At 41.6% G+C, this 16,723-nt stretch overlaps 1 protein-coding gene across 5 annotated transcripts in view; it reads left to right on the forward strand.

Moving 5' to 3' along the window:
* Nucleotides 1–16,723, forward strand: part of LOC115085496 (carbonic anhydrase 13-like) — a 62,067-nt gene that overhangs the window by 2,570 nt on the left and 42,774 nt on the right. For all 5 annotated transcript variants that reach the window (XM_029591593.1, XM_029591595.1, XM_029591597.1 and 2 more), the window contains exon 2: nt 2,891–3,088. In XM_029591593.1, coding sequence (XP_029447453.1) covers nt 2,891–3,088 — 198 coding nt within the window. The remainder of the gene's footprint in view (nt 1–2,890; nt 3,089–16,723) is intronic.

Raw genomic sequence — 16,723 nt, forward strand, 5'->3', positions numbered from 1 at the left:
CTACTACCTTGTTCCCCTGTGGCGCCCACAAAAAAGGTGTAGCTTTTTCTGGTGAAATTCCCCATGCTATTGTGTGATACTTAATCGCTTGCAGCTCTACCAGCTCCTAATTTCCTTTAACCCCACCCAAACTCTACCCCATTTCCCCTAAAATGTAAAATTTGCATACACAGTTTGCGATACGCTGTTTATCGCATGCGTTACGGCGTTATTGCGCATGATAACGACCTATCGCAAATTGAAGAATGACCCCCTGAGCTGAATAATGGCACTCTGTCCTGGATTGCCTCTGGATCGACCCTAATATAGCCAGATATGTTTTTAGCTGGATAGCAAGTTATCCAGCTATGTACGAGGCAGCAGAATTTAAAAATCCTATCATTGGGCCAGCTAAGTGAAAAATAAATGGGCTGAATATGAACCTCAGCATGCAAGCTGATAGAGTGCACGTGGAGTAGTTTGGTATGCAGATAAGGCCCTAACATGCATGCTAAATCTGTCTTAAAAGATAGCTTGTGCAAGTATTCAGAAATTGGTTTGTATGCATGTCTCTCAAATAAGATGCATACAAGAATTTCAAATAGTAAATCTTTAATCTGTGCTCCCTCAGTGCCCTTTTTTTTATCCTTGAATGAGATATGAAATTGCTGTGGGCAAACTATAAATATGGGGTCTCCTTCTCAAAACTTGGGGTCCTCCTTCACAGTACCATTGCTTGATCATGAAATCTCCAGTTTTCTCCTTACCTTCTCTCATGTACCCTGTTGGCATTTACTTAGTTGTTTGTTATTTGTGAGCACCAGAGGGGTTTCTCCTCCCTCCTCCCGATAATGGTACCAGCTGGGTATCTACTGTAGTCCTCCTTCACTAACTGTTCGATTGGCAAGGGAATCCCTTTGACTAATGGGCACCAAAAGAAAGCTTCCTTTCTTCACTCCTCTCTCTGGATAGGAAGGATGGATAATAACCACCTAGCAACAAAATTGCAATTAGTACAAAACTAAAATCCTACAGAGAGACAATACACCAATCACTGGATGTGAGTTGGCAATGAATCTGTTTTACTTTCTAAGACATCTCAGCCAAGGCTTTGGGTCTTTACTTTACAAACTTAAGGGAGCAGAAAGGAAAAGCTCCTTCTTTCTTTAAATCCAAACTAAAAATCCACACAGATGTTAGAAGTCACTTGCATATACGCAAGCTGGAAAAAATCAAACCATTACAACAGCCTTTAATGAGGGGTTGTGGCAATGTTGGTACATTTCTCTATGCTACACTGCCCTGGCCTAACTACTAGGCCTTACCCCTTTGTAGAGATCTTTTATTCTCTTAAAGTCAGCCATTTGGAAATTTAACACCCTTTTTCTAATAGAGCAGAGGTGGCCAACTCTGGTCCTCAAGAGCCACAAACAGGACTGGTTTTCAGGATGTCCACGATGAATATGCATGGGAGAGCTTTGCATTCGCTGTCTCCATTCCTCTTATGATGATAGCTTATAGACTACAGATAGATATTAGATCCCTTACGTTTCTTCAAGATTACCCACATCAACTCAGCTGCCCCTTGCTCACTTGGTATCTCAATGGCTTTTATCTTGTCCCTAACATATAAAGCTACCTTTTCCCCTTTTTTACCTCTCCTGTCTTTTCTGAATAGTGTATTTTGATATATTCATCTCCTAGACCTGATAATCACTGAACTATGATTTAATTATTTTAACTATATCAATGTCATCTTCCACCACAGTAACGTATCAGAATCAGGGAAGCCTGAGTTCAAATCTAATTGCCATACCTTGTGATTTTGGGCAAGTCATTTTATCTTTCATTGCCTTAGGTACACAACTAACGGCTTGATTTTAAAAAACATTTACATGCTTAAAATTGGGTTTTGCATGCGTAAATGCACTTTACCCAGGTAAGTGGGCTTTTGAAAATTGATACAATATATGCCATTAAACTTTCCATAGGATATTCATGGGTAAATGCACTTTATGTGCATAAATAGCTTTTTAAAATCGCTATGATAGTATGTTACATTATACATTTACACAAAATTTCCTCCTTAGAGTGTGAGCCCTCTGGAGACAAGGAAATATCTACCTGAAAGTATTCGGTTTTGAAGTGGCTGAAAGGAGGAATATAAATTAAAATAAATTGGTCAATGATTTTGTTAGATAAACTGTGAGCATTTATAGTGACCTGACTTTCCATTTTCAAGCTCTTTTTCTTATTCCCACTCTCTTGTTTCTTATCTGTTACATCCTGGGAAATGCATAAGTCCTCTCACTTGATCAGCTACGTTGCTTTCCCCAAGTCACAGACTTCCAATTTCCATCTGCATTTCAAATGCCTTCCAATTTACTATGTCTTCAGTGTATCTACTTACTAATACAGCCTCCTTGTACATTCTCTGTACATTTGCTACCTTTCAAATAAGACTATGCTAATTTCAAAATGAAAGTGATCCAAAAGTTATAGTGATAAAAACACAAAGAAGAAATAAACCCTCAGGACACTGCCTAGTTGGCCCAACCTCACCTACCGCTGCTTTTGATGGGGAACACTCAACTGGTATTTTTTTCTCATGGAAGTAAACTGATTTGTTCGCATAGCCAAATTTCTATGATGGAGTACTGAGCTGTAGTAGCTGCCAGTGGAAAAGCATTTCCTGCAGTCCACCCAGTGAGTTCACAATGCTGCATGGTTTGAGCCATGGGGCTAGATAAACTACCAGGTACAATGCTGCGTAAACTATCGACGTTAGCAAAAATGTGAATATTTTAAAGATAGAATCTCCAACTAAGTAAAAGTTTCTGAAGTAAAATCAGGAAAAATGCTTTATTTTTTTTTCTAAAAAAATTACTTTTATTCTTCTCGTGAAATCTAGGACCTGCTGTCTGGCATGAGCTTTTCCCTTTTGCTAATGGAGACCGGCAGTCACCCATTGCCATCAGATCCCGTGAAGCCAAATATGATCCCTTTCTTCGGCCTTTACACTTCAGCTATGATCCAGCCTCACCCAAAGTAATCCTTAACTGTGGATATGCCTTCAATGTTGAGTTTGATGATACAGAAGACAGATCAGGTTTGTTCAGTATAGATTTTATTGAACTTTATTTTTTCTAGCTCTCATCCTTGTCAATACTGAGTAAAGCTAAAACTTACCTAGTACTGTCATAAGCTCCAGATCATAAAAGGGCCACATGATTACATTTTCTGCTGCTAACAACTTTGAATTCTTATGTGAAATTCAGTGGTGTGCAATATATGAAAAAGAGTATATTTGCAAAGGACCAAGCTGAGCATCTCCTAAATTGGTCCAAACAACTTTTTACAGCATATTATTCAGTCATCTAGACATAAGAACATAAGAAATTGCCATGCTGGGTCAGACCAAGGGCCCATCAAGCCCAGCATCCTGTTTCCAACAGAGGCCAAAACCAGGCCACAAGAACCTGGCAATTATCCAAACACTAAGAAGATCGACAGTGGAGAAATTTTGAACAATTGAAACTATATTGAGTGGCCCATTCTTAGCTCATGTCTCTTTATTTCATTTCTCATAATGATTGCGTCCAACCATAAAGTAGGTATGGCAGCAGCATGAACCCTTTAGTTGTTAGCCACATTCTAATTTCAGAGGGAAGTCGGAGCACCCTTGACATAGGGAGAAAGGAGAGAGCTGTTTGGGTTCCACTTCATGATTCTCAACCCCACACACAGAATTGCAAAAGTTCTTTACACAAACACTGCTTTGTTTCATCCCATGCCGAAGAGGGTACCAGGTCTTCACAATATCATATTCCTTGAATGCAAATTAAAATCCTTAAAAAAACAAATAAAACAAAATAAAATCACAAGATGTGGGCAACACATGACAGCATTAACGCAGGGGTGAGCAAACTTTCTGAGCCATGGTCTCCCCACCCACCAAAGTTGGGTTACATCATGTATATATATATATATCTATATCTATATCTATATCTATCTATATATATATATATGTGTGTGTGTGTGTTAAAGTCTCTCACCAACCAATCAGCTGTTGAGCAGTTTGCCAAATAGCAGGCAATCACGCTGCCAGGCAGAAGCTCAAAATTCCAGTTTTGAATCTCTTCAGGTTGCTGATAGGAGCAATCAGATACACTCAAACACAAAGAGAGGCAGATACCACACCACATCCAGACAGATACTTCACAGAAATAACAGCACAAACTCCTTCCACTGTCAGACACATTGTGAACTAACACAAAACCCCACAAAAAAGTCACACAAAATCTATACAGCAAACCTATCATAACGTAACAGTAGTAACACCAAGATCTCGAACAACAACATCCCTACCTATGAAAAAGCAGCACTGTAATTATTACATGGGTCCCAGAATACCAAAACACATCTACTGGGGAAACAAAACAAATCTGATTGCTATAGATCCCTACACAGACACTACACTCTAGGAGAATCTCTCACCTTGGTCACACGTGCAGAGCAGAGACAGACCCTCACCAAAAACAGAAAAAAGGATCACAAATTAGAACCAGCAATATGCAGATAAAAACTGAAATGGAAACCCCAAGAAGCGAGACTCTGTATGTAACAATGGAAAAACAGAGCTACCGTTCTTCATAAAACAAATAAAATCAAGAAACATAAAGCATCAAATAATAACCATACTAATAAAAGAATATTTTAAAACTACTGACAAATAGAATAACTTCTATTAAAGTCATACATTTTTTTTAAATTTCCCAAGCCCCAATAAAATATTTCAAAACAACACACATACCAAATATCACCCAATAATTAAAACTAATAAGGATTTTAAAAAAGGCTCCTGCTGAACTCTTGATTTCCACTCACCCTGAGATTGTTGTGAATTAGGGGGCTGGGGGGGGGGGGGGGATGGACACACAAACTTTACCCTCTCTCTCTCACACACACTTGCATGTTCATTCTCTTTCACACATACACTGTCAATTACACATTCATGCACGTTCTCATACACACCCACACACTCTCATACACAGGTTCTAAGACACTCTCCCCTCCACATACACAAAAGCTCTTACTACCCCAGATTCCCTCATGCACACACAGGCTCTCACCCACACAAACCCCCCAGGCAGTCACCCATTCATTCTCTCACAGACAGACTCCCAGGAAGGTACCCATTCATTTTCACACACAGATCCCTTGGCATGCACCCATTCATTCTCACATACAGACTGAGAGACTCCTAGGCAAGCACCCATTCATTTTCACACACAGACTCCCAGGCAGGCACCCATTCTCTTTCTCTCTTTCTCTCTCTCTCTCTCTCACACACACACACACACACACGCAGGCATCCATTCTCTCTCTCTCTCGCTCTCACACACACACACACCCTAGCAGACACCCAGTCTCTCTCTCTCTCTCTCTCTTTCTCACACACACACACACACACACACACAGAGTCAACCAGGCAGGCCTCCAGTCTCTCTCTCTCTCTCTCTCTCACACACACACACACACACACACACACACACACACACACAGACCCTCAGGCAGGCACCCATTTGCTCTCTCTCTCTCTCTCTCTCACACACACACACACACACACACACACACACACACACACACACACACACAAACATAGACTCCCAGGCACCCATTCATTTCTCACACACAGACAGACTACCAGGCAAACACCCATTTATTTTAACACACACAACAGACCACTAGGCAGGCACCCATTCTCTTACACACAGATAGACCACCAGGCAGACACCTTGTCTCTCACTTACACATACACCACAGACCCCCCAGGAAGGCACCCAGTCTCTCTCTCTCTCACAAACACATGCACACACACAGTCAGGCACCCATTCATTCTCACACATAGACAGACCCCTTAGGCAGGTATCCAATCCATTTATTCTCATACACACAGACAGACCTCCAGGCAGGCAACTTTTCTCTCTCACTCACAAGCTCCCACTCATACACATATACACACTGAAGGCAGGCCCCCTCTTTATGTTTTCCAGTAACCCTGGAGCCTCGCTCTTCTGCTGCCGCTGTAGTCGTCATCATGGCCACTGCCGCATGGCTGTTGGGAAGGAGCCGATCACTCACTGCTGCATCTGCCTCCTCTGTGCTGGCCCCGCAATATTAAAAATTGGCAGGGCTAGTACTTCCTCCATGCTGATCTTGATCTAGATAACAAGCTACTCTCGCAAATTCTAATACAGCGGGCTGCAGACAAGGGGAAGGGTATTCTCTTCTGCTCCGCTGCCGTTGAATGAGGTCCACTGGTGGCTGCATGGCCTCTCTTCCTATTTTTGATCTCTGATGGGATCAGATCCACCAGAAGGCTGCATGCACCTTCCGCCGTGGTACGCCACATCCCAGCTCACTGCTGCTGGCGGCGGCCCCCTGGAAGTTCGTTTGTGCGCCCCTGTTTGTGCACCCCTGCATTAATGTGTTAAGCTCCTATAACTCATGGCTAAGTTGTATAAGTTTTCCAGTATTTTTCTTCTCCCATCCTCTAAATGGGCCCTGAGTCATCAAAAGAAAAGGAAAAAGGAGGACTCCAAATCACCAGAAAGAGAATGATGTGGAGAACAGATTCAGTCCTTGGAATTCTGGAATGATCTCTCCACAATTCCTGTGGTGACATTGACCTCTGTTTCTGCATTATTTCTCTTCTGAACCTTTGTCAGTCAGAGACAACATACGGTAGGTACTATGAAAAAAAACCCAACACATTTTATTATTTTTTAATTGTCCTCTCTAACTATTAAAAGTCTGAAAAAAAATCCAAAAAAAATGTATATAAACCCATAGCTCTGAAAGCTTACATACTTAGAATTTGCTCTCTCCTGTCATGTGATGTGCTTGTGTATTATGCAACAGTTATAGCCTTTGATCAGCTCTTACCAATTAGTCAGGTTCAATGCTTATTTTATTATCCTGAAGATAAGTTTCCTGAAGAACAAAGAATTAACATATTCAAAGATATTCAAAGATAACAACAAGACTATTATATAAATAACTGATATTATTCTGGAGGCGTAGGTTCACCAATGACTTGTTCTATGCCTGTAGTGCTGTCACACTTACTGCTTTGCTTAGCTGGGAGGTGTAACAGTTTGATCAAGAAACATTTGTAAATTTGTAAACTATACTAGCCTTTTAAATATGTGACTCCGTCCTTCTTCAGATTAATTCACAGAGCGCTGGCACTGATGGGTATGATTAAAAACAAATATATTTCTCAAAACCTAGACAGGAGCTGAATAAGAAGGCATCATCTGCATCTTTAAATTTTACAACCTGCAGGCTCCGCGTTTAATTGCTCCGGACCTCCGTCGCCGCTGCTGCCGCTCCTGTGCCTAGAGGGAGGTAGGGCCTGCGCGATCGGCGCCCAGACCCGTCGGGGTAAGGCCTCTTGTCTCCCCTGCCCCCGACGAGCCCAGCCACCGATCGTGCCTCCAGCCTGCCGTGCCGTCCTTCCCTCGGAGCAGGGACCCTCCCACCAACCAGGGAACCACCAATCAGGAGCGGAGAGGGAGATTTAAATTTTACAACCTGCAGGCTCCGCGTTTAATTGCTCCGGACCTCCGTCGCCGCTGCTGCCGCTGCCGCTGCTGTGCCTAGAGGGAGGTAGGGCCTGCGCGATCGGCGCCCAGACCCGTCGGGGTAAGCCCTCTTGTCTCCCCTGCCCCCGACGAGCCCAGCCACCGATCGTGCCTCCAGCCTGCCGTGCCGTCCTTCCCTCGGAGCAGGGACCCTCCCACCAACCAGGGAACCACCAATCAGGAGCGGAGAGGGAGATTTAAATTTTACAACCTCCAGGCGCCGCGCGCCTGCGTCGCGCGCCTGCGTCGCACAACAAAGGGGCTTGCCCCTTTGTGCGCCCCTTCAAGCAGCCACTGAGATTAAGAATAAGTTATAAAGAAAGAAAAAAAAAAAACAAACCTTAAAAATACTTAAAATACCTAAACTACATAAAAAAATTACTTAGAACTCTACATCCACAGTAATTTCACCCCCAACTGCACTCGGACCTCACTCAACCACAGGCATCCTCCAGCTAGCTGCACTCGGACCTCACTCAACCACAGGCATCCTCCAGCTAGCTGCACTCAGACCTCATTCAACCACAGGCATCCTCCAGCTAGCTGCACTCGGACCTCACTCACCCACAGGCATCCCCCAGCTAGCTGCACTCGGACCTCAATCAACCACAGGCATCCTCCAGCTAGAGCCGCACATCCGGTTCCGCGACCCATCGGGGTAGGGCTTTCAGACTCGCCATACCTCCGACAGCCCTTCGCCGGACACGAGGCCTTATCAGCATTTCACTTACTGGTCCCGGTCTAGGTCTGCCCAGATACAAGAGCACCACCGATGACATTGGAATTGCCGCGCCTAGAAGGGCAATTTAAATCACAGCTCATACATAAACATCACGTGCTTGGCGGCGCACGCAATAGGAGCTTGCCCATTTGTGCTCCCCTTCTCTTCACACTCCCAATGTATCCCACCCAAAACAACTCCGCTTCCACCTTCTTACTCTCCAGGCCCTTTCATGACGCCTCTTACCATCTCTATCCAGCCACCCCTCCAAATATTCATCAATTTACTGAAGACCAAAACCTCGTCTCTCATTCAAGATCTCAATTCAAACACCCACAATCAGCGACAACAATCATTCATAACAGGAATCCTAACAAACCACCAAGCAACTCAAACATGAACCATATGCTACGAAAATCCAACCATCTCATTAATATCCCCCTAAAGAACAACATCAGAAACCTAACCTATCTGACCTTCTTCTTAATAAATGCTCAATCCCTAACCAAAAAATATATCCTAATAAATGACCTAATCCAAGACAAGAATCCAGATTTCATAGCTATTACAGAAACCTGGTTCAAAACCACTGACCAAGTTCTCGTAAACCAACTACTTAACAACAACTACGACCTGTTCTCCATTCCTCGTAAAGCCCGAAGAGGTGGCGGCCTCTTACTAATAATAAAAAAAGAGCTCGCAATCAAACCAATCTCCAACAACCTACCAAAGAAATACGAAATCGCCCTCTTTGACTCAGAACACCTTCAAATATGCCTAGTCTACTGCCCTCCAAACCTTCTAGAAGATGACCCATCCCCCCTTCTGGAATACCTATCTTCAAACATCAGCACAAAAAAACCTACCATAATACTGGGCGACTTCAACCTCCACACAGACATCAACAAAAAAACTCATAGCTGCCAAACCCTTCTGGACATGCTATCTAGTTTCAACATGACTCAACAAGTGAACACCCACACTCATAAAGCTGGACATACTCTTGACCTAATTTTCACCAGCCACCACTTCTCAAATACCCACACCTCTGCCAACCCAGTCCCCTGGTCTGATCACTTCCTCATCCACTGTAAAACCCAACTACAACCCAGTATCTCAACTAATTCAAACATCCCTACCTCTTTCAAATTCAGACCACATTTTCATCCAGACAAACTACAAAAAGAACTAGGAAAACAACTCTCTAACCTCGACCTCTCCAGCATCAAGAGAGCAACTCAATCTTGGCACCATCTAACCAAACTAACAGCCAACAATATAAACCCAGTGAAAACTAGACAGCGAAAACTAAAAAACGACAAAAATAACCCGTGGTTTGACTCAAACCTAAAATCAATGAAAACAAACCTCAGAAAACTGGAAAAAGAATGGAGAAAATCGATGTCCTCAACTAACCAACAAAGATACCGCACTCACCTTGCCATCTATAAAAGCACGATTTCAAACACGAAAAGAAACTACTACAGCCAAAAGATTAAAAACTCTCCTAATAATTCAAATGCCTTATTCAACATCATAAAAAACCTCACAGAGGACAAAAACACTACCACCCACTCACACAATGATACCAACTTAACTCAAGAACTTGCCACGTTCTTCAATGACAAAATCAACAGACTAATAAGCTCTCTCAACAAATCTACTACCACTGATGACTGGTTAGAATCTAAGAATATACCCCAGTGGTCACATTTCAACCCTGTCTCCAACACTGAAGCCGAAAAAATGCTAAATAAAATAAATCCTGCACATAATGAATTTGACACTATCCCAACACGGAACCTCAAAGATATGGCACATATCATCGCCCCCATCTTAGCCGCCATCATGAACAAATTATTAGAAGAAGGCGAACTCCCAACTGAACTAAAATCAGCAACCATCACTCCCATTCTAAAAAAGAAGAACCTAGATCCGTCAGACCCGAATAACTACCGCCCCATCTCCAATCTACCCCTACTAGCCAAATTGACAGAAAAAGCTGCTTTATCCCAACTAAACGAACACCTTGAATCAAACAACATACTACACGCGAATCAACACGGATTTAGAAAAAATCACAGCATGGAAACACTTCTCGCCAACCTATCCAATGAAATTCTAAGAAGTGCTGACATCAAGATTAACCACCTCCTAATACTCCTAGACCTCTCCGCGGCATTCGATACTGTTGATCACAAAATCCTTCTATCTAGCCTCACAAACATCAGCCTCTCCGACACCACCCTCAAATGGTTCACCTCCTTCCTAAATAACAGATCCTTCAAGGTCACTATGAATAACATCTCATCAAAACCCCTCCCTCTAGACACCGGTGTACCACAAGGTTCTGCCCTTTCGGCCACCCTCTTTAACATCTACCTAATCCCTCTCTGCCACCTCATCTCCAGTCTTGGAATAACTTTCTTTCTGTACGCCGATGACATTCAGTTCATCATCCCTATCACCAACTCAATAGAAGACGCTCTCCGCACTGCTGCCAAACTCCTAACCACAATTAGTAATATGCTCAACAAGTTAAAATTATGCCTAAACATGAATAAAACTGAATGTATCCTCATTGGAAGAAACGTCTCAGACCAAACCATCTCCCTCAACTCTCTTCTAATCAACAACATCTCCATACCTCTAAAAAGCTTAACAAAGGACCTCGGCGTATGGATCGACAAAGATCTTAACCTAAAAACAAACATAGCAACCAAAACCAAGGAAGGTTTCTATAAACTTCATGTACTAAAATACCTAAAACCGCTCCTCCACCATCAAGAATTCCGAACAGTACTACAATCCCTGATCTTCAGCAGCCTAGACTATTGCAACTCAATGTTACTAGGTCTCCCCAAATCCACCATAAAACCACTACAGTTACTGCAAAATGCCGCTGCTAGAGTACTGACCGGAAATAAAAAATCGGATCACATCACCCCAGTATTAAAAAGTCTACACTGGCTACCAATCATTCAGAGAATAGAATACAAAACCCTGACGATCATCCATAACGCAGTACACAATACAGATAACTCTGCAGTCAGTAAAATGTTCCACCCCCACAAACCTCAACGGAACACCAGAACTTCTGACAAACGACTTCTCGAAATACCCACATATCCCATGGCAAAGCTTACGAACACCAGAAATAGAGCTCTCTCCATAGCTGGGCCAAAACTCTGGAATGCTCTACCATACTACCTAACCAATATCATTGATAATAAAGCATTCAAAAAAGAACTGAAAACCTGGATCTTCAGCCAGACTTTCAATGATGACTTAAGCAAATTACAATTATGATGCCTTAAGCCTCCACCTACTTCTCCCCTCTTCTCTTTTCCGCAGATATTTACCCCTCCTCCTCCCACTGCCTCCCCCTCTATTGTATATACCTTCCTCGTTTTTCGTTTCTATATTCATTTTCGTTATTTGGCTTAAACTATTTTAGTTATTTCCTGTTACAACCTGCTCCATGACCTGTTATATATACTTTTGTTTCACTACTTGTTCTATGTATCATTGTTTCGTTTCAATGTAAACCGGGGTGAAGGCATGCGCTAAACCTCGGTATATAAAAGCTTCAAATAAATAAATAAATAAATCTTTGTGGCTAGAATTTCTTTTGACACCACCTGCTCTATCACAGCTTGTCCGGGGAGGACAACTCAAAGTCATTTACCTGGGTAAATAGCAATCTTCCTGAGTAAAAGGGCTTAGCTGAACATTGCTCTCCTCTGCCCGACTAAATGGGATTCCATAGTGTGCATACGTTTTGCCGGGTGGGGGGTGGGGAATTATGCCCTCTTGGCCACCTGCACAAATAGTAGGTGCATTTACTTTAGCACTTACTAATTTTCAACATGCTTGGTTTCCCTTTGAAAACTGACTGCAATGCATACAGGCTAAAAGTGCCCGGGTATGTTGCAAATAATGTTGGCTATTGAAAATCATTACCCTACACTTATGCTCACATGAATGCAGATGGAAAAGTCTCTGCTTAGAAATGCCCATCTGACAGAGTTTCTTCATTATTGCCATGATTTTTTTTTTTGAGTGGATATAAGAGCAGTTTGATTTCTGTTTTTCTTGGCCCTGATTTGTGCATCAAAGTATATGATTAAAGGGGTAATTTTGTAACAACCTGTCTAAATTTGTTGGCAAATGCACACATAAGTTACAGCAATGTTGAAATTTAGCCCACCAAATGTACCCACACACATAATTGAAAAAATTAATGTGCATATTTTTAAAAATGGGAAACATAGATGTATAGACCCCCTCCGAACAGCACCTCTGGGAACACTCCCTCTCAGTCCAATTAAACGTGCACATAAAGGATAGACACACATACATTTTCTGCTTATTGGATGGACAAATTTATAATAAGCCATTTGCATGAGTAAAGCACTGTTTTACTCACAGAAATGCCTTTGAAAATTATCCTCTCTATGCACAAAAGGAGGTACCTGGCAAGAAATTCAGCTTCATTAGCAGGTGTCAGGCACAAAACTCCTTCCACCAAAATGAAATTATTACAAGCCACTAAAACTTAAACATGCTAGAGTTCTGAAATAAACATATTTATAGTGTACCTTACTGTGACCTAGATTTATCATTTTGCCTTAAATTTTGTAAGAATAATGCTTGTGATAAAAAAAAAAAAAAAGGGACATGGCTAGGTTAATTTTCCTGAAACTGCATCACTATTTTACTGCACCTGCTTTATAATGTGCTTATAAATAAACTATTTATATCACTGTAAGAGGGGCAACTAGAAACTCGGCGTGAGGTTGTGGTGGTGGCCTTGGTTTTGGGGGCAGTTTTATATACACAGTCAGAGGTACGAACAGCACAGTAGACATCAGTGAAGATTTTATGTGATTTGGGGTGATGACTGGTACACAAGGATGAGATTTGTACAATGTACTCTAGCCGAAGCTTGATACACTCTCTACATAGCTGTTATCAAGCTAGGTCAAGAGTGAAATGTACAAATCTCATCCTTGGGTACCTGTCATCACTCCAAATCATATAAAATATTCACTGATGCCTATGTACTGTTCGTACTTCTGATTGTGCATGTAAAACTGCCCCCCAAAACCTAGGCCACCACCAAAACCTCACCCCGAGTTCACAATGGCCCCTCTTACAGTTGTATAAAAAGTTGATTAATATGTGTGTGCCTCCCCAGAGGCTCTCTCTCTCTCTCTGACATGGGATTTGCAATATTTATTGCAAATCCCGTTTCAGCAGTAATACATAGATATTGCGAGCATAATGCCATGAAAATGGTGTAGTTATTTCCGGCATTAAAAACCGTGATAGCATGCGTTATGCTATTGAATGCAATGCTAAGCACCCCTCATTTTAATTTACCCTGCCCAGTTGGGAAACATTTTAAAATTTGCATACGCATCTCGCAGTGTGTTATCGCATGCATTATGGCATTATCAAGGGCATTAGGGCCCTAATACCCACAACAACACCCTAACACAATCTGATAAATTACCTTCTGTGTTAGGCAAAATGCTCTACCTTTCCCAAAGGCTCATTAACACAACTGAAATGCAGTATTTTACAGATAAGTTCAGATGATGTTTATATAAAATGCATAGTGCTTCAAAGTTCATATTAAAACTTGTGTGCAACAGAGTAAACAAATTGACATCACCAAGAATTCGAATAAGGTGTGAAGTGTACATAGAGTACAGAAAGAAATAAGCATACTCGCCTGTCCCATTGGAGACATAAAAATATACCAAAAATGTACTCAGTTTGATGTGTGCCTCCAAATCAAAGACTTGATATGTACTTAAAGGATATGAATATTTATAACTGCTTATCAGCATGTCACAAAAGCATGTGTATGAAAAGCAATTTGATATGTTTTGGTAATGGGGGACCCATGCAGGCTTGGTTCTTCACAGTCAATACTGCATTATTAAATAGTTAAGAGGTAATTTTCAAAGAGTTATGTGCATATACACATGTAAATAGTCTGAATTTACATTATCGGTATTGTATAAAAGCTGGAAGTGTGTGCGTACACCTTTCGTGGGCACATATATGTGCGTAAAAAAGAAGTGGCCTAGGGGCATCCCGGGGCAAGGTCAACAGCAGCGTATGTAAGACTCAATTTTCAAAGACACGCGCATACATTTGGCCACTTATTTGCGTACTTTTACACCCTGCTAATTATCTGGTGTAATTGATATTAGCCTTGTTTATAGTGTATTATTGACTGGGTGGGAGGTAAGAGGTAGGAAAAGTATGTATGCTCAATGCATTGAAATACTCGCTTTCAAAGCATTGCACGTATTCGTGCATAAGGATACATAGATGCATATGTTGCGGGGTAGAGATACGTATATATAATAATAGGGCATATATATGATACATATGGGTTATAAAATATTAGTGTGGATTTTTGTTTACCCATGTATGTATATATATGCCCCTGCATAGTGTTGTTTAAAAGTTATTCTCAGGGATGGTAACTTTCACCTGGCGCGCAGTATACATTTGTGTATGTGCATCTGCCTGCACCCGGGGACTCAGTTATTTTATAACAAGCGCACACATGCCCACATGTTATAAATTGGCCTGGCTGCATGCACGTGTCGCAAATTTTAAGTGAGTGTACACATGGGTGCACAAATCCCATTTCTACCATATAAGTAGGGGGATTTTAAAAGGGGCACATGCCTACGCCATTACCAGTTTACCAGTTCATCCACCAGTTCACCCAGTTAACAAATAGGTGCTCCAGTTACCCCAGATTCTTTAAATTCCTCTGAAATGGCTTTATTTTTTTTTTTAACTTATATGCCAACCATAGCAGAAGTAAAATTACGTGGCAGTGGACCTTGGCATTCGCATGGGTGCATAAGTATGTACGGGTGTATCTCTTTGCTAGTCCCTGACATGCCTATACCCCACGCAGACCAAACAAGCCCCACCCCTTAAAAAAAAACTTTTGAGATGTGCGCACTGCAGGACATATGCTGTTTCTGGCTGGCTTTTAAAATCTGCTCGACGCACGCAAGCCCAACTTATTTGTGCATCCCCTAATTAATGCGTGTGCCAGGCTTTTAAAATTCACCTTTTAGGTTACAAGAAGATCATTGACCCATCAGGTTTAGCCTTTTACTAACTGCCTTTGGGAGCACCAGAAGAATCTGAAAATTTCTTGCTGCTTTCTTAGGCAACATCTCTTTAATAATAGCTATCTTTCTGTCTTTGAAAGTTAGTGTACTGATTAGTCCAACTACTGCATCATTGGGAGCTGGAAAATTGCAGTTAAGGCATTGTCACAAATAATGGCATCCTTTTAATGGAGATATTTACAACGTTCGATCATCAGACCCAGGAAGAAGAAAAATCATCTCCCACCAACATCCATTGCGTATCTATCACTCAGAAAGGAGGACACCCATCCCAGTGCTTTGTCTTCAATATGCCAGGCCTGCAACCTAAAAAGCAGAATGCTGTAGTCTATTATATTGAAGGCTGTAGTGAAGTCTAATAAAACAAAGGCTGAATCAGTACCCTTATGAAAGTTCCTCCGAATCTCATCTATTAAAGATAAAAAGGCAGTCTCAGTACTGAACCTTGCACAAAAACGAGAGTCTTATTCATACCTAAGTGGTCCATATTCAGTGTGTTTGGCTACTATTTGGCACTTACCCAGGGAAATGCTGAGATTCTAAAGCATTTTTTTCTTTAAAAAAAAAAAGTTTACTTCTTGTATATTATTTATATCTTTGAGGTATTTGAATGTTTCTATCATATCACTCCCTGATCTCTCTTCCTCTTTAGGTTATACATATTTAATTCCTTCATTCTCATCTTACATAGATTTTGGAGTAGATCCTGCACCATTTGGTAATCTTTCCCTAGGGCAGCCTCTAATCTGTCTATATCCTTTCAGAGGAATGGCCTCCAAAACTGGATACAATATTCTAGACTAGGTTTCAGTAACAGCCTGTATAAAAGCATCACCTCCTTTAGATTTTTGTACCCTGCGTGCATGATTTGGCACTTTTTTGTACTGAATCTTAACTGCTAATTTCTTGACCACTCCTCACATTTTATTAAGAACATAAGAACATAAGAAAATGCCATACTGGGTCAGACCAAGGGTCCATCAAGTCCAGCATCCTGTTTCCAACAGTGGCCAATCCAGACCATAAGAACCTGGCAAGTACCCAAAAACTAAGTCTATTCCATGTTACCATTGCTAATGGCAGTGGCTATTCTCTAAGTGAAATTAATAGCATGTAATGGACTTCTCCTCCAAGAACTTATCCAATCCTTTTTTAAACACAGCTATACTAACTGCACTAACCACATCCTCTGGCAACAA

Source organism: Rhinatrema bivittatum, chromosome 2, assembly GCF_901001135.1.
Source record: "Rhinatrema bivittatum chromosome 2, aRhiBiv1.1, whole genome shotgun sequence".
NCBI lineage: Eukaryota > Metazoa > Chordata > Amphibia > Gymnophiona > Rhinatrematidae > Rhinatrema > Rhinatrema bivittatum.